This window comes from Entelurus aequoreus, linkage group LG12 (assembly GCF_033978785.1).
Source record: "Entelurus aequoreus isolate RoL-2023_Sb linkage group LG12, RoL_Eaeq_v1.1, whole genome shotgun sequence".
NCBI classification, from domain to species: Eukaryota; Metazoa; Chordata; class Actinopteri; order Syngnathiformes; family Syngnathidae; genus Entelurus; species Entelurus aequoreus.
In genome coordinates, this window is record NC_084742.1 from 42,797,386 (window position 1) to 42,823,288 (window position 25,903).

At 40.0% G+C, this 25,903-nt stretch overlaps 1 protein-coding gene across 7 annotated transcripts in view; it reads left to right on the plus strand.

Annotated features, from left to right (window-relative positions):
- LOC133662229 (nuclear factor 1 B-type-like) overlaps positions 1–25,903 on the plus strand; it is a 124,746-nt gene that overhangs the window by 65,046 nt on the left and 33,797 nt on the right. For 5 of the 7 annotated variants that reach the window (XM_062066039.1, XM_062066040.1, XM_062066037.1 and 2 more), the window contains exons 3-6: positions 5,789–5,845; positions 9,477–9,545; positions 19,012–19,132; positions 19,555–19,676. In XM_062066039.1, the coding sequence (XP_061922023.1) occupies positions 5,789–5,845; positions 9,477–9,545; positions 19,012–19,132; positions 19,555–19,676 (369 nt within the window). The remainder of the gene's footprint in view (positions 1–5,788; positions 5,846–9,476; positions 9,546–19,011; positions 19,133–19,554; positions 19,677–25,903) is intronic. The other 2 variants (XM_062066041.1, XM_062066042.1) reach the window with 1 other exon arrangement.

A 25,903-nucleotide genomic window follows, 5' to 3' on the forward strand; every position in this document is an offset into this window, starting at 1 on the left:
GTTTTGTAATTAGAAATTTCAAGCAGTTAAAACGCGCCAAACATAAGGAAGTGTGGGGAGAGTGTTTTGCATATTTTACCCATCATGCACTTAATGGCTTTTATATATGTGTAATTTCAAAATATATATACTGTACAGGCCAAAAGTTTGGACGCACCTTCTCATTCAATGCGTTTTCTTTATTTTCATGACTGTTTACATTGTACATTGTCACTGAAGGCATCAAAACTATGAATGAACACATTCATGAGTTATGCTGTTTATATGGTTTATATTCTAGTTTCTTCAAAATAGCCACCCTTTTTTGATTACTTTTTCGCACACTCTTGGCATTCTCTCGACAAGCTTCAAGAGGTAGTCACCTGAAATGGTTTTCACTTCACAGGTGTGCTTGAAGCTCATCGAGAGAATGCCAAGAGTGTGCAAAGAAGTAATCAGTGCAAAAGGTGGCTATATTGAAGAAACTAGAACAGGGGTCAGGAACCTTTTTGGCCGAGAGAGCCATGAAAGCCAAACATTTTAAAATGTATTTCCGTGAGAGCCATATAATATTTTTTAACACTGAATACAACTAAATGCATGCATTTTTAAGTAAGACCAACATTTTTAGAGTCTAACAAGTCTCTTAGTCTTTTTAATAACATTGTTATTCTGAAGCTAACCGATAATAAATAAAATACTTCTTACCATTAATGCGACTTCTTGAACAGGATGGACGGATTAAAATGCATGAGAGTGTTTTATATTTTGAACGTTATTTTTAACACTGCGCTTACCAGTGGAATTATTCATTACTTATCGTGTTAAGCAATGTCAGGTAAGATTTATCTAAGAGCCAGATGCAGTCATCAAAAGAGCCACATCTGGCTCGAGAGGCATAGGTTCCCTACCCCTGAACTAGAATATAAAACTTGTTTTCAGTTATGTCACTTTTTTTGGTTAAGTATATAACTCTACATGTGTTCATTCATAGTTTTGATGCCTTCAGTGACAATCTACAATAGTCATGAAAATAAAGAAAACGCATTGAATGAGGAGACGGTGTGTCCAAACTTTTGGCCTGTACTGTATGTGTTTTATAATGTCCACAAAGTTCAATGAGCAGGAGATGTGTTATGTGCAACCATGTGTTGACTTTCTGTTGCTTAGAGTTAATTTACACCATGAGTAGGAACAGTTGTTTGGATTGGGTCATATGCATAAATGCTGTGCCAGTAACCGATTTCTAGTGAAATAAAAGGTCATTAAAGGCCTACTGAAACCCACTACTACCGACCACGCAGTCTGATAGTTTATATATCAATGATGAAATCTTAACATTGCAACACATGCCAATACGGCCGGGTTAGATTAGTAAAGTGCAATTTTAAATTTCCCGCGAAATATCCTGCTGAAAACGTCTCGGTATGATGACGTTTGCGCGTGACGTCACGGATTGTAGCGGACATTTTGGGACAGCATTGTGGCCAGCTATTAAGTCGTCTGTTTTCATCGCAAAATTCCACAGTATTCTGGACATCTGTGTTGGTGAATCTTTTGCAATTTGTTTAATGAACAATGGAGACAGCAAAGAAGAAAGCTGTAGGTGGGAAGCGGTGTATTAGCGGCCGGCTGCAGCAACACAAACACGTAGCGGCTACGTCGTAGCCGGTGTTTCATTGTTTGCATTCCCGAACGATGACAGTCAAGCTTTACCATTGGCCTGTGGAGAACTGGGACAACATAGACTCTTACCAGGAGGACTTTGAGTTGGATACACGCTACCGTGAGTACGCAGCTGCGGCTTCCAAACATTTGATCGCTTGCCCGTACGTGCGTGCCGCTATGTGCATGTCACGTACGTAACTTTGGGGAAATATATGTGCTGTATGAACTTTGCGGAGGTGAACGGTACTTTGGGCTGTGGGATTGAGTGTGTTGTGCGGGTGTTTGATTTGTATTGGTGGGTTATATGGACGGGAGGGAGGAGGCGTTTGTTATGCAGGATTAATTTGTGGCATATTAAATATAAGCCTGGTTGTGTTGTGGCTAATAGAGTATATATATGTCTTGTGTTTATTTACTGTTTTAGTCATTCCCAGCTGAATATCAGGTCCCACCCACCTCTCACAGCATCTTCCCTATCTGAATCGCTTCCACTGCCCTCTAGTCCTTCACTCTCACTTTCCTCATTCACGAATCTTTCATCCTCGCTCAAATTAATGGGGAAATCGTCGCTTTCTCGGTTCGAATCGCTCTCGCTGCTTGTGGCCATGATTGTAAACAATGTGCAGATGTGAGGAGCTCCACAACCTGTGACGTCACGCTACTTCCGGTACAGGCAAGGCTTTTTTATCAGCGACCAAAAGTTGCGAACTTTATCGTCGATGTTCTCTACTAAATCCTTTCAGCAAAAATATGGCAATATCGCGAAATGATCAAGTACGACACATAGAATGGATCTGCTATCCCCGTTTAAATAAGAAAATCTCATTTCAGTAGGCCTTTAACAATCTGCTTTCCGCCACACAATTGGGACGAATCGTCTTCAAATAACCCTCGGGGTTATATAAAGGGTGAAAAATCACTTTTCTTGGCAAACTTGTGATGTAGAGTAGTTTGTACACCCCTGATCTGAAATGCTACCTTAGCGTGCTACATTTTGCCCACCAAAAGTGTACTGTTCATTTTTCCATACATTTTTTCCTCCCTATGTTCCATTTCCCTCAATCCGAGCTTGCCATTGTTGATCTGTAGCCAAGAACATTCACCTTGTGTTGCGCTTTAGTAGACACATTTTGTCCAAAAGGAGCCCAGGAAAGAACAGAAAGCGAGGGAAGAACACATGGATAAATCTCCCCACCTTTTTACTCCCCTCCAGTCGCTGCCTTTAACGCGGCCCTTGAGGGCGTCAGGCAGGAAAAGGAGTGTTCCTGCCAGGCGAGGGTATCTGAGTTCACGTCTTTCGCTTCCCGTCTGGCCAGTGATTTTTAATTTTTTTTTACCTCTCTGCATGTTTCAGGCAAACGTCGTGCAACACGCCCATACGCGGTCTTAATTGAAAGCTGATATTTGTGCGTTACGTGAAGCAGAACGCGGCGACGCCCTTTGTCGGCGCTGATGAATGAGAAATGTCCCTCTCACAGTTGCTTTGAGGTGAACAGCAAAGCTCTCACACATTGGAACCAGCGGAAAGAATTCCTCGTACGCCGTTTCCTCTGCCTCCTTCTCTCCCGCACGTGTTTCCTCCTGTGCACGTACCTTTCCCTTTTTTGATGATCATGCAAATTATCCTGGCTGCTAGATCAGAAGGAAGATTCCGCAGTTGGAACTGCCAGTAATCATAATAGCAGACCTCCGCCAAGGCCAAACAACGCTAGCTCAGAGCAGCGCCAAGTTGTGCATTAGCATTCACGCTCTCGTCACTTTTTAAATGAAGGAAATGTGAGGAAACAAACAATAAGAAAGGATCACTAAACTTATCGGGTATAGTAAGAACAGCAGAGTACTCCTGCCATATGGAGGATCTTTGACTAGTCTTTTTGAAGATGTCCACAGGGCTCCTGTCTATATATTGTCTTTCATATAGAGGATCTTTGACTCAGGTTTTTAAGTAGGTCCTGAGTGATTCTGTCATATAGAGGATCTTTAACTAGCATTTTTAATTAAAGAGGTCCACAGTGTTCCTGTCATATAGAGGATCTTTGACTTGTGTTTTTAAATAATGTCCTGAGTGGTTCTGTCATATAGAGGATCTTTAACTAGCCTTTTTAATTAAAGAGGTCCACATTGTTCCTGTCATATAGAGGATCTTAGACTTGTGTTGTTAAAGAAGGCCCTGAGTGGTTCTGTCATATAAAGGATCTTTGACTAGCATTTTCGATTAAAAAGAGGTGCACTGTGCTTCTGTCATATGGATAATGTGAAGTGAATTATATATTTATATAGCGCTTTTCTTTAGTGACTCAAACCGCTTTTACATAGTGAAACCCAATATCTAAGTTACATTTAAACCAGTGTGGGTGTCACTGGGTAAAGTGTCTTGGCCAAGGACACAACGGCATTGACTACGATGGCGGAAGCGGGGATTGAACCTGGAACCCTCAAGTTGCTGGCACGGCCACTCTACCAACCGAGCTATACCACCGCACTGTGCACTGTGCTTCTGTCATATGGATAATCTTTGACTTGTGTTTTTAAAGAAGGTCCTGAGTGGTTCTGTCATATAGAGGATCTTTAACTAGCCTTTTCAATTGAAGAGGTCCACAGTGTTCCTGTAATATAGAGGATCTTTGACTTGTGTTTTTAAAGAAGGTCCTGAGTGGTTCTGTCATATAGTGAAGTGAAGTGAATTATATTTATATAGCGCTTTTCTCAAGTGACTCAAAGCGCTTTACATTGTGAAACCCAATATCTAAGTTACATTTTTAAACCAGTGTGGGTGGCACTGGGAGCAGGTGGGTAAAGTGTCTTGCCCAAGGACACAACAGCAGTGACTAGGAGGGCGGAAGCGGGGATCGAACCTGCAACCCTCAAGTTGCTGGCACGGCCGCTCTACCAACCGAGCTATACCGCCCCTTTCCATATAGAGGATCTTTAACTAGCTTTTTTAATTGAAAGGGTCCACAGTGTTCCTGTAATGTAGAGGATATTTGACTTGTGTTTTTAAAGAAGGTCCAAAGTGGTTCTGTCATTTAAAGGATCTTTGTCCAGTGTTTTAATTTAAAAAGTCCTCAGTGCTCCTGTCATTAAGAGGATCTGTGAGTAGCGTTTTTAATAAAAAAGGTAAACAGTGCTTCTGTGATATAGAGAATCTTTGACTCAGGTTTTTAACAAAGGTCCTGAGTGGTTCTGTCGTATAGATAATCTTTGACTTGTGTTTTAAAGAAGGTCCTGAGTAAATTTGTCTTATAGAGGAACTTTGATTTGTGTTTTTAAAGAAGGTTCTGATTCTGGTTCTGTCATATAAAGGATCTTTGACTAGCATTTGTTATTAAAAAGAGGTGCACTGTGCTTCCGTGATATATATAATTTTTGACTTGTGTTTTTAAAGAAGGTCCTGAGTAAATTTGTCGTATAGAGGAACTTTGATTTGTGTTTTTAAAGAAGGTTCTGATTCTGGTTCTGTCATATAAAGGATCTTTGACTAGCATTTTTTATTAAAAAGAGGTGCACTGTGCTTCCGTGATATATATAATTTTTGACTTGTGTTTTTAAAGAAGGCCCTGAGTGCTTCTGTCATATTACGGATATTTGACTTGTGTTTTAATTACAAAAGTTGTCAGTGCTCCTGTCATTAAGAGGATCTTTGACTGGTGTTTTTAAAGGAGGTCCTAAGTGGTTCTGTCATATAGAGGATCTTTGACTCAGGTTTTTAAAAATGGTCCTGAGTGGTTCTGTCATATTGAGAATCTTTAACTATGTTTTTAATTAGAAAGATCCACAGTGCTCCTGTCATATAGAGGATCATTGACTTGTGTTTTTAAAGAAGGCCCTGAGTTGTTCTGTCATATTAATGATCTTTGACTAGCGTTTTAGTTCAAAAAGTCCACAGTGCTCCTGTCATATAGAGGATCTTTGACTAGCAATTTAAAAAAAATGGTTAACAGTGCTTCTGTGATGTAGAGAATCTTTGACTTGTGTTTTAAAGAAGGCCCAAAATGGTTCTGTCATTTAGAGGCTCTTTGACTTGCCTTGTTGCAGTAGATTCTTAAAAGTAGAAAGCAGCTGTAATAAGCAAATTATTGGGTTGTATTGTCACGCTGTTGAAGTAAGACTAACTCCCCCCTCTTTCTCAATGTGCTTGCAGACTCACAGCAGTCAGGAAGTCCCAGTAACAATGAGCCAGGCAAGAACCCTCTTCCAGGTATGTGGAGTACCAGTCATCCATCCTCCACTCCACGAGGCCTTTGTTCCTCCGTAGTTAATTCTCTGCACATACACAACATATGCCCCCTGCCCCCGGGGATTTATCTGCTTTAAAATGTGTCGATCTGCAGTCAAGCGACAAGAAAACACAGGCCGGCGGGCTAAACGGCCGTTTTTAAGTGTAATAAAAAAAGAGGCCCCATCAATAGCAACTATATAAGTCAAAGTGACACATCTGGTGTAAAGATAATAGCGACTTAAAATGACTGCTGACATCCGCAAGCTGAGGTCGCACTTTTTAAAATTGCACGGACTGCACAGGAATAAAAATTTTATTGGTAGTAAAATTTGAATTGTCCTCCAAAAAAAAAGAAAAGATGAAGGACACTTGAGAGCTGGGGGGCGCGGCGGGGTTTATTCCTGCAGTTTCCTGCTTGTGTCGTCACAGTGATGGAATGAAAATAGAATAATTAGCGATCTACCTCCAAGAGCAGGTCGTGCTGTTGCTGGTGCCAAGGCAAACATGCCGGCCAGCAAGTGACTACGCCATTGGCTCGTTTGGAGCATCGGGGCCTTGTTCGATGCCAACCGAGCTGCTGCCTGTCTTTCTGGCACAAGCCGAGCGCTCCTGGCTCCGCTTCAGAGCCCGGCCACACTCGTTTTGACTCATTTGAGTGTGAATAACCTCGCCGCTCGTCTTATGTGACTGACAGCCGGTGATGAGCAGGGCAGCCATGGCCAGGAAGTGTGTGCGCCGGAGAACGCTGCAGGTGATAACTGACGCGTCTCGAAATAAATGATCTCCTGTCAAGATTTTGTTTGCGTTAGTACAGTCGACCTAAATATATTGCGTCAAATAACGGCTGCAATGTCATTATGGATAGGGAGCTGGCATGCAGTATGTGCATGGTTGCCATGGCGAACACAGCATTGTTCAATAACAGTTGGTCCTGTCACGTAGAAGATGTTTGACTAGCATTTTTACAGTGGCGTGTCCAAAGTGCGGCTCAAGGGCCAATTTGGTCCTGTAGCGCCTTTTTCAAATCTGCCAAGTTTTTGACATGTACGTTTTTTGCCGGTTTTAGTTTCACTGTCTTGCTCCTCCCCTAACAACAGTTCAGCTTTTTTTTTAATTGGCTTTTGGCATATTGTAATTATGACAATAAAAAGGTATTATTAATGAGATCTATTATTAGATATTACACTAATTAGAGTTGTCATCATCACAGATGTTTTGTTGAGATAGGTTAGCATATATGTATGTACATATGTACATTTCCAAAGGGGAAATGCACATTTTAAAAAAGATTTGCCTATCGTTCCCAATCATTATGAAAGACGGATGGATTTTTTAAAAATGCAGTCTAGAGTCATACCAAAGACTATATAAATGGGACCCATTACCTCCCTGCTTGGCACTCAGCATTAAGGCTTGGAATTGGGGGTTAAATCACCAAAAATGATTCCCGGGCGCGGCCACCGCTGCTGCCCACTGCTGCCCACTGCTCCCCTCACCTTGCAGGGGGTGATCCAGGGTGATGGGTCAAATGCAGAGAATAATTTCGCCACACCTAGTGTGTGTGTGACAATCATTGGTACTTTAACTTTAACTTTTTAAAAGTCTGCTTACAATGGAGCCTGCGGGAGCCGCTCCAATCTGCCTATAAAAGCCCTAAAAAAAACATCCAAACACCTCCATCAGGGTTTTATATAAATGATGTAAGTATATATGTAATGTAGTAACAGGCACATTTATAATAACATTTCATATTTACGTAATTTGATCATGAATGATTCAAAACGCATCATGACTTTCGCTTTTTTGTTTACATCCTCACTGATTATTACTCGCTGCACACTTCATTACAGCAAAAAATAAAAATGCTAAACAAATTAATAAAACATCACTTACTGTACAAGGTCTGCTGTCATTAGGATGCCGACTGCTAGGATGTTCATATATTCTCATTTAGATGAAGAATGACTCATAATTCTCGCGAAGAAAATACCGGTGGAGCCGAGCGTCTTCCCGTGTCGTTCTCGCCATTTGCGAGTCTAATTTGGCTGTCAAAGTGCACCAACTTGTCGGAATACATCCTCAGCCTTCTTCTGTCCAGGTGAGATGCATGATCAATAAACTTACAGGGAGCATGGAAGCGAGGAAACATCAGACCACTCGATGATGTAAACACAGACTTGTGATCACATATAAATAGTTTGTCTGTGTTAGTGCTTATAACAACAATATCACTAACACTTGGTTAATAGTCAAGTCATGAATTGTAAATGGAGTATTGTTGGCGCTTTTTGGATGTTTTTTGTTGGATTTTATGGGTGGAATAGAGGACCTCTCATTGGCTCTGCTGTAAGTGGAATTTTATTTACGTTTCTGTAGAATTTAGAATGCATTAAAAAATCTATTCGCCATCATCTCTTTCATAATGATTGTGATTGTGTCCAAAAAAAGTGCAGTTCCCTTTCAAATTTAACTGTGCAATAACTGGTTTTTGCTTTTAATATTTTTTAAATGGTATACAGCTGTTTTTGTACTTTATTATTCTATTTTAGCTATACTTTTTCAAAAATATTTTCCCGCTATACCTTTTCTGCTATTGTACTGTCCTGTATACTACATATTGGGTTGCTGATACTGGAAGCTTAATTTCCCTGAGGGCCCACACGGAAGTATTATTGTAGCAAAATCATTTGCAAAGTATATCTCGATCTGTGGCGGGGATCCAATTGGCGTGCGTGTGTACTAATTTGTGTCTCTGTATATCAATCAGAGTGTGTGTATTCAGATCTGCGTAAATGTGTTTTAAGTTGTCTCTCTAGACCTAATCAGAAATAACTACTACTCCAGGTGACTTTTGCGACACTTCTGCTGTGTAAGATTTGAGCGAGCACATCCAGATTGGCGAGCGTGTAATACAACGTATGCACGCACATTCAGAAGTGCGTGCGTGTAATACGACGGTTTGAATTACATAGTGTCTTCCGTGGTTGCTTAAATGTTGGCACAGTGGACTGATGGCTTGGTCTGGGATTGGTTATATCGATCAATTTGAGTTACTCGAACTACGGCAAGCTGCGAAAACCAAGGTTAAATGAAAAAAAATATATAGAATAGGGAATAGGAAAACTTAAAACACACTATGATCTGATTACACACACTCGGATTGATAAACAGACACACAAATTGGTATACACGCATGTGAATTGGATACACACGCACAGTTTGCAAATCATTTTGTTACAATATTACTTCCATAGCACATTCTCAAAGTTGTATCTAATCTGATGTAATATAATCTAATGCAGTGTATGTAGCATGAACAGTTTCTGTTTTTAATGTTTGAGTTTTATGTTTTGTTCACAACTTTGTCAGTCATTTGGTGAAGCCCTAGCAGCGCTCACATTATATCCAAAATAAGAAAACACATCTCATTTTGTTTCTGAAGAGCTACTGCAAAAATATTAGTCAAAGATCATCCATATGACGGGAGGCTCCCGCTGTTTTATTTATTGTTCAGCAGGAATGAGTATACTTTCTAACTTTAACAGTAACAAAATGGAGCTACACTGCGAGATTAATGCTCAGCAACGTCTCCCTGTGCTTCCATTGACAGTCTATTTGGAGGACAGCTTCATCAAGTCAGGAGTCTTCAGTGTTGCAGAGCTGGTGCGAGTGTCCAGAAGTAAGTGTGTGTTTTTGTGCCAGCCATTGTGAGTCACAGACAAGTTCTTCTGCGCGCAGCAGTGACGAAACAACATTGACACCAAAGTCCATGTGTTAGAAAGAATGTGGACGAGTGTACGTTTACCTGCCTTGACAGGTAGAACAATGTCAGTCACACAAACATGCACACAGACGCACGCACACACACACATTTAAAAAAAGCAGCAATTGAAATTCAGCAGAATGTCGTCGGGATGCAATTATTTGAATTGTAAGAATGCAACGCTTGTGCAGAAATGTGTGTTACTGAAGATCTGTTGAGTTGGTGCGGTCAAATCCAGTCGAGCCAGTCCCCTCTGGAACACGCCTGTGTGTGTGTGTGTGTGTGTGTGTGTGTGTGTGTGTTTGTATTCCTACCGTTCTTGAGACATCAACAAGAAAAAGTACCTTCCATATGAGGACCGGTGAACAAGTTAGGACATAAATCATGGTCCCAATATGGAAAACCATTGCATTTAATAGATAATGTCTCATTTGCACCACTGGTGGTGAAATCTATCAAAATTAGGGTGGTCCCAAAAAGGAGGGATTTTACAAATTGACTGTGTGTCTGTTTTAAAAGTGCTCCCCCTCTGGTCAACATATGAAATAAAAAGTGTGTGTAAAAATTTGAAGTCTGGCCAACATAGTGTGTGTAGGAAATTGAAATGCGCCCCTTTTGGCCAAAATTCATTAAAAAAAAAACAAATAAAATATCTATATAGAGACATACTGTAATAACTTGAAGAAAATAATGAAGATTAAGAACCAATTTCAAACAAACAAACCAAAAAAATAAATAAAAATAAATTAAAAGCAGTCTTTTTCTCACAATGTGTTGACTTTTTTCTTATAAAATTGGGGACAATTTCTCACATTCTTTCTGTTTCTGTAATATTGCAATATTTTCTCATAAAATTATTACTATTTTTATGTAAAATTATTACTTTTTAATGAAAAATTATGACATTTGTCTTACAAAATCCAGACGTTTCTCACAATATTGCCATTTTTTGTTGTTCTTGTAAAATAGTGCAATTTTTTGAGTAAAATTATTACTTTTGTCATAATTTTGCCAAGTAAAATTCAGATTATTATTATATTGCCAAAATATTAAAGTTTTCTTATAAAATTGTGACTTCTGTCGAGTAAAATTACGATTATTTTCATAAAATTGTCAAAATGTTAAGCTTTTCTTGTACAATTGCGACTGTTATTGAGTAAAATTCAATTTTTTATTCTAATATTGCACAAATGTTCAGTTTTTCTTGTAAAATGTTGACTTGCGTTGAGTAAAGTCACAACTTTTATTATAATACTGCCAAAATTCCAAAAGTTTTACTTGCGAAATTGTAACCTTTTTCTTGCGAAATTCCAACAAATTTTTCATAACAAGCTTTTTTTTATATTTGCATAGTATGTATATATTATTAATGTTGTAAATACAAATCTTTATATATCTAGAAAGGGTGGTTCTAAAGAGGGAGGCATTTTTCGGAGGTCTCAAAAAGTTAACAAATACAAGAATGGGTGTGTGTGTGTGTGTGTGTGTGTGTGTGTGTGTGCGCCTGTCTGTCATTGAAGACTGTAACGCTCTATCTGTAGAGACATGTCCATTTTTGACACTTGCTCTTCCAAGAATCCTGCACCTCCTATGGAGGAGGACACCCACAGGCGATGTTGTCAGCGCGGGGGGCAGGGGGCTGTCCATGCTAAAATTACCTAGTCTCCGGTCTAATGCCAAAGTAGCAGGCAAGCCTGACCTTTCATCTCAGCTACTATCTTTAGCTAGCTGTGAGATACTTTTGGATTAAGCAAGACTAGTTAGAACCCATTTGACCCTTGATCACAGCTACCTCCGCCATCTTGTACTGAGTAATACCAATGGCATGACATAACGTGTGGCGCCCCCTATAGGTTGTGGTCAAAAGTTGTATAATCATTAGACAAATGCCCAATGTGTTGTAGACCAGTGTTTTTTAACAACTGTGCCGCGGCACACTAGTGTACCGTGCGATATTGTTTGGTGTGCCGTGGGAAATTATGCAATTTCACCTAATTGGTCGGAAAAATATTTTTTGCAAAGCAATAATTATAATCCGCAAACAATGTGCCGTTGTAGAGTGTCTGTGCTGTCCGGAGATCAGCACAGTAACCATGTAATACTCTTCCGTACCAGTAGGTGGCAGCAGGTAGCTCATTGCTTTGTAAGCCTACTTTGAGACAAGAGAATTAATGATGGTTATGGTTTGAAGTCATATCGAACAATTGTGTCAGGTATTTGATGAGAACGACTTTATATTGTCAATATAGGCTATTGACTTTCGTTTTTAAAATTTTCTGCTGGTGGTGTCTGTCATGTATTGGTTACTCGGGTCACAGGACAATACCGGAACCATTGTAAGGGGAACTTAAGGGCGGGGTACACAGGATATGATGACATGTGTTGTGTGTTGGACACCTGGAAGTGGAAAAAGTAAGAGCGGGAATAAAAGGCAGAAAAAGACAATACGCTTTCTTTTGGTGTATTATTAAGCTTAGATTGCTAATAAGTGAAATAATAACTGAAAAGTTTGGCACACAACAATGGCGACGAGGATGGGATAGTGTCCCCCTGGATTTTTTCAATGAAAAAAATGTGCCTTGGCTCAAAAAAGGTTGAAAAACACTGCTGTAGACAAAGAGTTACTAAGATGTTTTGGTTGATGGCGGCCATATTTGTCAACAGTCTTGCTCCAATTTTGTCAGTCCCCAAAAGGTGTCTTGAACATTTCCTGGTATCTTTGCGAAACACCTTAAAGTTACAGTATGTGTATGGTTGAGCTGTGTGAGAAATTTCAAGTCAGTCTGACTTATGGGGTATTATAACAGCGCCACCGTGTGGTGTGTCTCTCTGAAGAATAATAGCACAGTAAGAGGGAATGTTTTGCCAAATGTTCACCCTCATGTGTTGCACTGTTGAGGGGTGGAAGAGTTAACTTACACCAGTGCTTCTCAATTATTTTTTGTCGGGACCCACTGGTAACAGACATAACCGTGACACGCCTGAACTAATTACTATTGAGAACTTAAAAATATTTATGTATTCATGTGTACAACACATTGTTTATATGATCACCTTATTATCAAAGTAGCAGCAGTACGATCTGCAAAGACTTCCAAATTTACATGTTAACTTTATTAAGTCAACGTGTAATATTCAAACAAGACTGTTCAGTCTGTGTGATTAGAATACACAAAAATGCAAATCATTCACTGTCTTGTGCATTTTTAACACAATAATTGAAATTGAAATGTACAGGTCTTTATAATGATATTTTTTCTACATTTACACCATGTCCTTGTGGTCTACATAACATGTAATGGTGGTTCTTTGGTCAAAATTTGACATAGATTATGCTTTACAGACCGATTTCAAACCGCTTTCTGACCGTTTCTTCAGAAAACGCTGTTTTAAATTACGTGCCAAAGTACTCCCCCAGGACAAGCCCCCTTCGACTACTTTTCCACCCCGGCAGCCATGGCGTAGGTTTTAGCGCCTCCATAACGAGTCTACTGACAGATATAATTAATTAGAAATGGCAACAGCGGAGGATGCATGTGAATGTACGAGCCAGTCTGCCCCACAACAAGAGGATAGAAAGACAGAAGGAGCTTTTTGACTACAACATTGGACTGCAACTAAATAAAAGTGGGCTCGCGCAAAGCTCTTTGGGTAAACCATATATGGAGATATTTGCTGACGTAACTCAGGCAAAATATGTCACAATCGTCTTGTTTGGAAAGAGGCAAAAGTGTTTCAACAACAGCTGTGCCATGCCTCCATTGTTTGACTACATTGTTGGGCTTTATGGGGATCTCAAATACACAAAAACAGGTACCAACAGTTAAGAAAAGCTGGTTTTACACTACCGTTCAAAAGTTTGGGGTCACATTGAAATGTCCTTTTTTTTGAAGGAAAAGCACTGTACTTTTCAATGAAGATAACTTTAAACTAGTCTTAACTTTAAAGAAATACACTCTATACATTGCTAATGTGGTAAATGACTATTCTAGCTGCAAATGTCTGTTTTTTGGTGCAATATCTACATAGGTGTATAGAGGCCAATTTCCAGCAACTATCACTCCAGTGTTCTAATGGTACAATGTGTTTGCTCATTGACTCAGAAGGCTAATTGATGATTAGAAAACCCTTGTGCAATCATGTTCACACATCTGAAAACAGTTTAGCTCGATACAGAAGCTACAAAACTGACCTTCCTTTGAGCAGATTGAGTTTCTGGAGCATCACATTTGTGGGGTCAATTAAATGCTCAAAATGGCCAGAAAAAGAGAACTTTCATCTGAAACTCAACAGTCTATTCTTGTTCTTAGAAATGAAGGCTATTCCACAAAATTGTTTGGGTGACCCCAAACTTTTGAACGGTAGTGTACATTAGGGCTGTGAATCTGGGCACCACACGATTCGATTCTTGGGGGTAAAAATTTGATTGGGATTCTCGATTTAAAACGATTCTAGATTCAAACTCTATACTTTTTAATAACATTGGGTGCCAATTCTATAATTAACTACATTCCACCATAAAAAGATAAACAGCTCTGAAGGTCTGTACATCACTGGGTTGATATTTTGTTATTTTTATTTATTTATTTCTTCTTTTCGGAGACTTTCATGAAGATTTATTGTGTAAGTTTCTAAATACTCAGTATATTGGTGAAAAAAACATCGCGATTGACTCTGGTGGAAAAAAATGTGCAAAAATTCAGGGTCGCGTTATACAGAACATCAAGTTATATGGGACCGTAGTATATCGAACTTTGAGTGTATCGTCTAACCAGAAGACAATTTAAAAAAAGCCTTGAACCATGAAACATTTCAAACTGTCAACTTGAGCATTGTTAAATGAAACACAATTAACCTTTACTCATTCTTTCAAACTTATTTCATAACATTTGTCTGTTTTCGTATCAACACATTCAACTTCAATACAATTTGCCATTGCTCTACAACAGAGCTGGGCAAATATTTTGACTCGGGGGCCACATTGAGAGAAAAAAAATGTGTCTGGGGGGGCCAAGGTGTATGTGTGTATAAATTATATATATACATTGTATATACACATTTAGCTATAAAAATCTGCTGTACAGTATGTGTGTTTGTGGCCCTTTTTTCAGGAACACTAATACCAAAAGTCACAATGTCCGATAGAGTTCTAAAAACAATATGACAGACCACCTCAAAAAAACGAAATGTAATTTTACAGGTTTTTTTTACTGAATGGGCCACACAAAATGTACATTAAAATAAAGGTGGGATTTACAATATTTATTATGAACAATAAAACACTGAATATTAACAACATATGAACGTCTCCAGCTCCTCGATAGACATCTATTACAATCAAGTAAAAATAAAAAAAAAACGCAAAATATGAATGCAAAGGGTAATAAACACCAACAATATGATATATTATCACTTTCATGCAGAAATTTGTTGTAAAAATCTGCTTCCGCATCTTATGTTAAAGAGGTTCATTTAGCCTACTAATGTGTATTTATAAATAGTTGATTCCGCATCTGTTTCTGACACACGCGTTTTAGGCTGGCTGCTCTGAAAACACGCCCACCCTGCTTTGTTCCTCGCCAGAGCTGCTGTGACGTAGATTACCGTAACAACTCGTACAACACCCAAAAGCACAGATTTCAACCATTGAAATACTTTCTATAGTTCAAGACTTACAGTAATTTAAAAACAACACTGCACATCATAATGGCGGCTACAGTTTTGATGTCAAAGGTCTAAAAAAAATATGTAGAACGTGTGGCTAGCCGGATTGAAAATCTTAATGGGCCGCATGTGGCCCGCGGGCCGTATTTTGCCCAGGTCTGCTCTACAACAACAAAAGAGGATTCTGCTCGTATTTAGGGGCTGCAGTGAGCCATTTTCTTCCCTGTACATCCTTTCAAATCAGTAACGTGATATTGTTACTCTTAACTCTTGCTCAATGTTAAAATCGGATCAGAAATACCAGTTTCTCGTTGCAGCAACAGTAGAAAACCCATCTCACAAAGATTGGATGTTGCAAATGGTAGAAGACTGATATACGACACACACCAGTCTTTTCTCATTTCCTATTGTAGCTCCTTATTGTGGTTATCACAACTCTTCTACCTCTACTGGGTAGACCAAGGAGCCTGTTGATTTAGATGACCCCTGCTGTCACCTACCTGCAGGCTTGTATATCATTCTAACATGAATACTGCAGCGTGGACACAAATAATGCCGTTCCTCACCCCCCCTGACACCTCACTGCAACCCCAGGGGGTCCCGACCCACTGTTTGAGAAACACAGATAAATGTGCAGGTGGCAAACATCAGGTTTTTAGCCTCAAACTGTTTCCATCAAGTACCACCTCAGAAAACACTTGGCATTCCAAGTGCCACCATAATGACCAACAATAAAATGCAGTAGCATAATAGGCCGAAGTATGCATTGAAAAACAAGGCAGAGTTTTTTTTTTACATGTATATTTAACATTTTTGGCCACTGTTACATTACATATTCACAAACGTCTTTGGCGTACTTCTAGATAGAGACCACAAACTACTAGTGGTGCACAAACCACTGTTTGACAATCACTGGTTTAGACCCTCCATCTAGATGGCCCACCCGAGTCCACAAACGAGAGGGCCTGCATTTGCAGCCAGAATGCTCACATATGGCCATATCAGTGGCCTAGTGGTTTGAGTGTCCGCCCTGAGATCGGTAGGTTGTGAGTTCAAACCCCGGCCGAATCATACCAAAGACTATAAAAATGGGACCCATTACCTCTCTGCTTGGCACTCAGCATCAGTTGGAATTGGGGGTTAAATCACCAAAAATGATTCCCGGGCGCGGCCACTGCTGCTGCCCACTGCTCCCCTCACCTCCCAGGGGGTGATCAAGGGTGATGGGTGAAATGCAGAGAATAATTTCGCCACACCTAGTGTGTGTGTGACAATCATTGGTACTTTAACTTTTAACTTTAACTTATATGTAAGCTTTATTTTTTTGCTTTCAAAATGGTCCATTTCTTTTGCAAAAGTATATTTTCGTGGTCACTCAAGAGTTTTTCTCAATCCATGGCTTCCCTACAGTCCTAACATGCCTTTATCTTAACCAGCTGTGTTACAGCTGTTTTTTTAATTGGCCCACAGCATTTTCACAACATAATATTACACATGGCGTTAGAAAAAACACCAACGCAAATATTTTCTTTGCCAAAAATCCAAAGTAGAAATGTAGACATGTTTTTTTAACATATTGTACTTAATTGTTTTGATTGTGTGCTTAACTAGCATACCGCATTTCCTTGAATAGCCGCAGGGGCGCTAATTAATTTAAAACCTCCTGTCACTCCGGCGTTTACCGGAAGCCTGCGGGATGGCTGTGCATGCGCTAATTATTTTAAAACCTCTTCTCACCCCGGCGTTTACCAAAAGGAATGCGGTAAATTTAGGCGTGCGCTTTGAGTGTGATGTAAGCATACCATCATGAAAAGCACATTTAATAAAAAAAACGTTATTATGGTCTTACCTGTACTTATAAATGGAGTCCATTTGCAGCTCCTTCTGACCAAAAGCATCGATAACTTGTTTATAGAAGTCTTCCTTATTTTCTTTCTTCAGTTTTAAAAGTCTCTCTGTCTCGATGGAGATATTTCTTTAATTATTACCTCCTGCTTCGATTGAAAGTCCAGTTTAGAAAACTGTTTTATTTTAGATACCGGTATGTAATCCTCCATGTTAAAAGTTCAGGCGAGAGGAAAAAAAAGACAATCTGTTGCTGCGTGTTGTCACTTCTTCTGCAGTACCGGAAGTCGCAAGAAGGATCACTAGCGCCCTCTACCACCAGGAGGTGTGAGTCATTTAATGACTCATACCGTATTTGATACACGCAGCTATGGTATATTAATAAAACAAAGTTGCTTACTGTTCTTTTTAGCATACCGTACCGGTATTCAATAGCTTGTACTTTAAATCCTAGTGAATAACTCTTTATCTTTTTTCCTTTGTGCGATTGCAAACTACTGAAATCAGCTTCCTCCATTTTGAAAATGAGGACAGGTAAATCGTCACTCGTGACGTAACGAATTTGACCCGGCGGAAGTTCTAGACATATGCTAAATATTTTGCGAAACGAGTTTGACCCGGGGAAAATTATAGACATGCGATAATAAAATTAATATTTTGCGAAACGAATTTGATCCGGCGTTAATAATGAACCGGCGATAAGGCCAAGCATGCGTTAATTATTTTGAGAAACGAGTTTGACCCGGCAGTAATTCTAGACGTGCGAATACTATATTACCTGCGCCAATTCAAGAAAATACGGTACATACTTGTCTGTTTGTTTTTATGGAAACACTCCTGCCTTAGCCCAATATGCATGTCCTATAAGTAACAGGTAGCTTATGCTAAAATTCATTCATTTTTTTTCATTTATTTATTTATTTCAGGCAATGACATAAAAAAGTACAAAGTTGACAACACATAATAATATAAATCGATATAGTGCAAAAGGTAATGTATGGTATGTAATGCTGGACCTACATCACTTGTAAAATGCATGTACTAATATGTTGGATTTCCACATTTTGGCAGCGTAAAGACAATGAATGTGTGCAAAACAAAGTATTGTGTTGTATTTTACCTGCACCTGTGCACTACTCTGAACAGACTATTTAAAAGTGGTAATGGTGATTGTTGTGGTAACAACATAAACACAGTGTTCCTCTTTCAAAGGAATTATATATTATGTTTAGACTGGCAGAAGGAGCAGCTTTGAAACGAAATGTATAAAAGCAACAATGGTTTTTGCATTAAGAGTCTTCAGGCCGGATGCATTCCTCCACAGACAGCTCGGTTTCGTGGGTAGCCGAGTGGGTCGTGGGCCCCCGCCAGCACTGCAGTGAGGCTGCCAGGGCGGCGGGCTGGTGGCGGGATCACGCCAGTGGTGAACCTCAGACCACAACAGACGGCGCCACACACTTCATCCTCTCATCGACTCCAAACGGACTGCTTGAGCTGGAGGCTGCACACCAAAGGGGGAATGGGGAGGCGGCGGGGGGGTCCTTTTGTAGACTGAAATGTTACCACTCACCTTCACCGGAGTAGTGGGAAAACAAACAATAATACTTACAAGCATTGTGCAGAGAAGCTTTAGGTGCCTGCAGTCATAATGTGTTGCAAGCAGTGACTTTTTAATCAGAGGGCTCAGCAGAATTGCTGTAGTGGTCAAACAGGAGCTTTTAATTTGATGCACGGGGCCTCTAAAGCGTCAATAATGACCACTCATGCAATTATGCAATTAATTGCGTGGTTCCTGTTGCAAGGAAAGACAATCTGCTGCTTGTTGGGCTTTCTTGCTAACTAACTCCACATTTTTTTTTCCTTCTGTCTGCAGTGCCCATTACCCACGGTGCAGCAGTAAACTTCTCCATGGCGGACATGCCCGCACAACCCTACTATCACGACCTGAACTCCAGCGTGGGGATGCATCGCTCGCTGTCCTCCCCGCCTGGAAGGTTGGCACTTTTAATGTCTGTTGCTTCAGAACTATTGTACTTTTTCTAAAACAAGATTAAGGACATAAAAACACACATCGCATGTCCCAATGCTTTGATGTTGACACTTACGCTGCTCCCAGCCACTAGGGGGCATGTCAGCTCTGTAACCTCTATTTGTGTCTTTTTGGGGGGCATTTTAGCTTGACGGCATTCACACGCGGTTCTTGTGGGATCTGCAACTTGTGTCGTTGAACTCACAAATATTGAAAAGCATCATTGTCATGGCTCTGATGTCATTCCCCATGCTGCCACTAGGGTTCACATTTTACAAAATAGCGTGTGAATTGTGCTGCGTTCCTGGAACACTCGTGTAGTTTCTCAGGGAACTGCAAGTTGTAAAATGTGTTTCTGAAGTGTATCTTTGTGTCCAAATTCCGCAGCAAAAGGCCCAAAACGGTAAACATGGAAGAGAATATGGACACCAGCCCGACTGGACCGGACTTCTACTCATCGCCCAGCTCGCCAGCCAGCAGTCGGGCAAACTGGCACGACCGAGACGGAGGTAATTTTTTTCAGTTATTTTCAGCACTGAGTGCGTTGTCTTTGTGGACTTGCAAGAGCTCAAGCATGCAAAGCTGAGTTTTTCTGCGCATATTTTCTTAAATTGTAGGCGGAGTTTTGCTGTCTGTAATGTGGAAATAGATTTGATAAGCGTGAACACCTTTTTTTTTTTTTTAAATAACGGGTCGGCGCGCATCGTAAATTATCGTGTTTCAAAGCCGCCACACTTTTCATTAGATGCCGAAGCGCGTCTGAGCGCTTCCCGCCGCGTAAACCTGTTGAACCCTCTCAAAATACATACCGTGACAGAGATAGCTGCAGGCCTAGATCATGTGATTGCCTCTCAACCCATTTGAACCGGCGCTCAGAGGCACACGTCCGAAACGTTCTCACACACCTGTTGCCGTTTCCTTTGGGCAGACTATCTTCGACTAGAACAAACTGTTCCAGCTGCAACTCATCAGACTTTTTTTTCTTTTTCTTTTTTTTTTAAAGAAGAAGGAATTTTCTAACTAACTTACAGAACTGACTTGACTTGGGGGTGACCTGTTATGCAAAAGTGACCTTTTAATGAGGTTCTAACAGTAAATCTGTTCCTACAACCTGGTAATGAACACCAAACATGAGAAAAATCTCCATTTTTGAGAGACCGGCTAACTTTGAAGTTTCGGGTTTTTATGACGTCATGAGGGAAAAACCCTAATGAACTGGATGCCGTCTTTGTACCACCCCGAGGTAGATAAAAGCCTGCCCTGTGTCCACGCCCACTACAGGCATGCTTTGTTACACATCTTAAAATCCACAGACATCACTCAGTCAGCTACAGGCGTGGCAACCGTAAGTTTGGTCGTCCCGTTTTTCTCCAGTCAATAGGCTAACCCAGTAGTTCTCAACCTTTTTTCAGCGATGTACCCCCTGTGAAAATTGTTTTAATTCAAGTACCCCCTAATCAGAGCAAAGCATTTTTGGTTGAAAAAAAGAGATAAAGAAGTAAAATACAGCACTATGTCATCAGTTTCTGATTTATTAAATTGTATAACAGTGCAAAATATTGCTAATTTGTAGTGGTCTTTCTTGAACTATTTGGAAAAAAAGATAGGTTTTTATTTATATTTATAAAGGATATTTGAATTGTTGCTATTTTTAGAATATTTAAAAAAAATCTCACGTACCCCTTGGCATACCTTCAAGTACCCCCAGGGGTACGCGTACCCCCATTTGAGAACCACTGGGCTAACCTAATGTTCCTGTTGACATGTGATAGAATTGTGATGTTAGCAATGTAAAGTTAAAGTTAAAGTACCAATGATTGTCACACACACTAGGTGTGGTGAGATTATCCTCTGCATTTGACCCATCACCCTTGATCACCCGATGGGAGGGGAGGGGAGCAGTGAGCAGCAGCGGTAGCCGCGCCCGGGAATCATTTTGGTGATTTTACCCCCAATTCCAACCTTTGATGCTGAGTGCCAAGCAGAGAGGTAATGGGTCCCATTTTTATATTCTTGGTATGACTCGGCCGGGGTTTCAACTCACAACCTACCGATCTCAGGGCGGACACTTTAACCTCAAGGCCACTGAGCAGGTAGCTCACTGAGCTATGCTAGTGTTGCTAACATTTTTGTCCTCCTGTCACACCACTTAATGTTATGTTGTTGTATGTAAAAAGTGCACTCCTTTGATTACAGGCATGTGAAATGTCCGCGTTTTTTAAATATTAATTTTCGCGTCAAAATATCACTTACGTGTTTTTTTAATGAAATATTGTGGCGTGTAAGGACGGGAGACGAAGGAGGAGTGTCAAAAGATGGATAAATTACATTCAGACTTTGCAATCTAGTACTTCTCAGCGCAACAACACACACCGGAACTCTTAACAATAACAAAAGTTCCGTGGCTAAATTATGTAAACTCACTAAATTTCAAAAAATAGGATCTAAAACTAAATTTGTTGAAGGCAAGCCTCAGCCGCAGTTACTCGCTGTTCATCTTGCCTAAACACTGAGTTGCAGGACGGGCAGACGATCAGGAACACCGAAACAAGCTCGCTAGTTAACACAGTTAGCATCATCAAGCTATCTTACTTCACTCTCCAAACCACAACGCTGATGGCTTTCTACTTAGCTGCTATCATATCTGGATGATTACAATCCGAATACTGTTATTTCCAAACCAGTTGTAGTTCTAGAGCAGGGGTGTCAAACTCATTTTAGATCGGGGGCCAGATGGAGAAAAATACACTCCCTAAGTGGGCCGGACTGGTGAAATCACGGCACGATAACTTAAAAATGAAGACAACTTCAGATTGTTTTGTTTGTTTAAAAATAGAACAAGCACATTCTGAAATTGTACAAATCATAATGTTTTTTTTTTTTGTTTTTTTTTACAATTACCTGTTGCGGTTAATAGTATATATACTTTATACTTGTCGTCATTTATATTTTCTGAATACATTTTGTGATAATGTTCATCAGGTAACTAATTGGTGTTAATTTTCAATCTATCTAGATAAAAAAATGATATTAAAATCAAATTACAGTATGTTATTTATGTAGTTTGATCATTTTCCTCGACTGATGTACTAACATCCATCCATCCATCCATCCATTTTCTACCGCTTATTCCCTTCGGGGTGGCGGGGGGCGCTGGAGCCTATCTCAGCTACAATCGGGCGGAAGGCGGGGTACACCCTGGACAAGTCGCCACCTCATCGCAGGGCTAACACAGATAGACAGACAACATTCACACTCACATTCACACACTAATGCCAATTTAGTGTTGCCAATCAACCTCATGTGGTTTATTTTGTACATATGTAGCATCATCTACAAAGATACAAAGAATTGCTATTGCGACATCCAGTGGACACATTTAGAACAGCTGTTTCTTTCATTCAAAAATTTCAGGTTAATTTTTATTCTTAGCTAACTCACCCCGCGGGCTGGATAAAACCTGTTCGCAGGCCTGATCCGGCCCTTGGGCCGTACTTTTGACACCCCTGTTCTTTATTAGTAGCCAGCGAGAAGGTATATTTTTGACGTGACAGATGTAAACAGAGGTCACAACACTGGAAGTATATTACCCGAGTGGGCGTGGCTATAGTATAGAGTTGCCAAATAAGAAACTTTTTCTGAGTTCCCTTGCATGCATGTTATATAATTTTACATTACATTTTCAGTACCGTATTTTTCGGACTATAAGTCGCTCCGGAGTATACGTCGCACCGGCCGAAAATGCACAATAAAGAAGGAAAAAAACATATATACGTCGCACTGGAGTTATAAGTCGCATTTTTTGGGGAAATTTATTTGATAAAATCCAACACCAAGAATAGACATTTGAAAGGCAATTTAAAATAAATAAAGAATAGTGAACAACAGGCTGAATAAGTGTACGTTATATGACGCATCTGGTATGTCCTTTCTTTCTGCTGCTCGATTGCCATTCTCTGCTGCATATTTCACTACGTCCAGCTTGTAATCTGCAGTATATGATTTCCTTTTCGGTGCCATTTTAGTTCAGCCCTTCTCAGTTATTATAAGTCACCGCCAATGTTGATGTGATCCATTTTAATAGCTACGGCAGTAGCATATAGCATATAGCAGTTAGCATCCCATGACCCACAATGCACTTCTGCCATGACCCTCCCCCGCCAAATTCTTATTGGTTGACGTGTGAGTGACGATTGTTGACGTGTGTGTGACGATTGCTGCTATTTGCTTCGTCTCTTACGCGAATGAGATAAATAATTTTATTTGATATTTTACGGTAATGTGTTAATAATTTCACACATAAGGCGCTCCGGAGTATAAATCGCACCAACGGCCAAACTATGAAGAAAACTGCGATTTATAATCCGAAAAATACGGTAATAATAATGTTAGTAAATTATCTACTAAAAAAAAAACAATTATGTGGTACATTACATTGGACATGTAAGTGTCAAAAAGACAGCCAAAAGAGGTTGGTAGATGAGATCAATTTAATGGTAAAATATAATGTAGCATTGCTAGCAAATTGCAGTAAATGTAGTCTTCATTTTCAAAATGTTCTTTCGAAGTTTGCGTGGCAGCATTTTGTGCCAATAGAAATGTTCCTATTTATTTATTTTTATTTCAAAAGAAGCTCACATGCCTATGAGTAACATGTTAATTGTTAAACTGACAAGCGAGTAGCTGTCGTTGCCATGGCGACCCCTGGATTGCATTAACTTGGAAGTTGGAACTGGGAATGACGTCGCATTCGAGTTATGGGCGTTCGCGACGAGGTCGGAAAGTCAAGATGTCCACGAAAGCTATTCTTACTATCGAAATATAAACGTCTTGTGGAAAATATCTGCACTCTTTCCGCAACCTTCAAAGACGGTGGATTATAAGGAAACAAAGACGCTATTGCTAGCCCTGTAGAAAGTATAACACATATAATTTTTTTTTAATTTACACTACAGTACCAGTACAAAAAATAATCAGAAGTGCCAATAACAGATATCACAGAAGCTTCTATTATCGTTTACATTCAGAGCAGCCATCTTTGAAGACAGCTAATGGTAAATGGTAAATGGGTTATACTTTATAGCGCTTTTCTTCCTTTTTAAGGAACTCAAAGCGCTTTGGCACTATTTCCACATTCACACATTCACACACTGATGGCGGGAGCTGCCATGCAAGGCGCTAACCAGGACCCATCAGGAGCAAGGGTGAAGTGTCTTGCTCAAGAACACAACGGACGTGACTAGGATGGTAGAAGGTGGGGATTGAACCAGGAACCCTCAGGTGTCCCAACCGCGCCACGCCGTCCCCTACGCCGGGGAGCATTTCAGTTGAAATTTACGACAAGGAATTTGGAAATTCCGACTTCCCAGTACAAATGGAACGCACCATTAGCATGTGGGTTTAGCATTAGCATCAGTGCTAGCATCAGAGCATTGTGCAACCCTTGCACAAATTTATAACAGCACACATTGATATGCATTTTTTGTCTGAGCAAAAGTTTGGAGACACTTTTACATCCTATTGAATAGGGTTGTACGGTACATCGGTATTAGTATAGTACCGCGATACGAGTGAATCATATTCGGTACTATACCGCCTCTGAAAAGTACCGGTAACATGCCCCGTCGTCGTCGTCACGTCGTGTCATTGCTGGTTTACGAGCAGAGGAGCATGTTCAGTAGCGCACAATAACAGAGTACAGTGTTTCCCATAAACTGCCAAGATACCTGTGGCGGTGGGGGCGTGGCTATGGGCGTGGTCACATGACATCATCGAGTAATTTGCATAATTTACTACAATGATATGATTTTCTCTAAAGAGGCTCAAAAAATGTATACTTACTAATTCATAATAACAGTTTTGTTTTAAATGTCCATCCATCCATCCATCCATCCATCCATCCATCCATCCATCCATCCATCCATCCATCCATCCATTTTACAATATAATTACAACACTTTATGTACATATTTATATACAGATTTGAACAATAAGTTATTCACTGAAATATATTTATTAATTGTGGTTCTTACAAAAAATATATCTTATAAAAATATAAAAGCTAAAATGTCTCTTAAATCTCTGCCCCTTTAATTAGTGCATACTAAATAATTTAACTTTAGCCTACTACTACAACCATATTATTTACCAGCAACATAAAGTGAAACAGAGGCAGAGGTGTCCTGCCACAGTCAGTAACAAATAAACAGAAAACAGTAGTGGTGGTAGATTGACACAGAGCTTCATCAAACATCTGATCCACTGAACAAAGAGCTCCAAAAATCTTGATCCTACACTTCTCTTTTGTAAAGTAAATCTGAACAGCCGATATGGGCATCTACATCAACTATATGATTTGCCTGAGAAGCTGGACAGTACAAAAAAAAAAAAAAATCTATTTGTGGCGGCCTTAATTCTTTCGTGGCGGGCCGCCACAAATAAATGAATGTGTGGGAAACACTGGAGTACTTACAAGCAGACACAGTGTGTAGACAGAAAAGGGAGAACGAACACATTTTGGCTTAAAAACTAACCATAAAGGTGAAGTTATAACACTGAAACGCCCTCAGGAAGAGGTGCTTTAAGACGTGGCTAGCTAGCTAGCGGCTAAAGTCCATCCACCGTCTGCAGTGTTTTAGCTACTTCTAAATCACTAATCCTCGCCTCCATGGCGACAAATAAAGTATGTTTCTTACAAGTATCATCCCTGCAGGACGAGGAATAGCTAAACATGCTT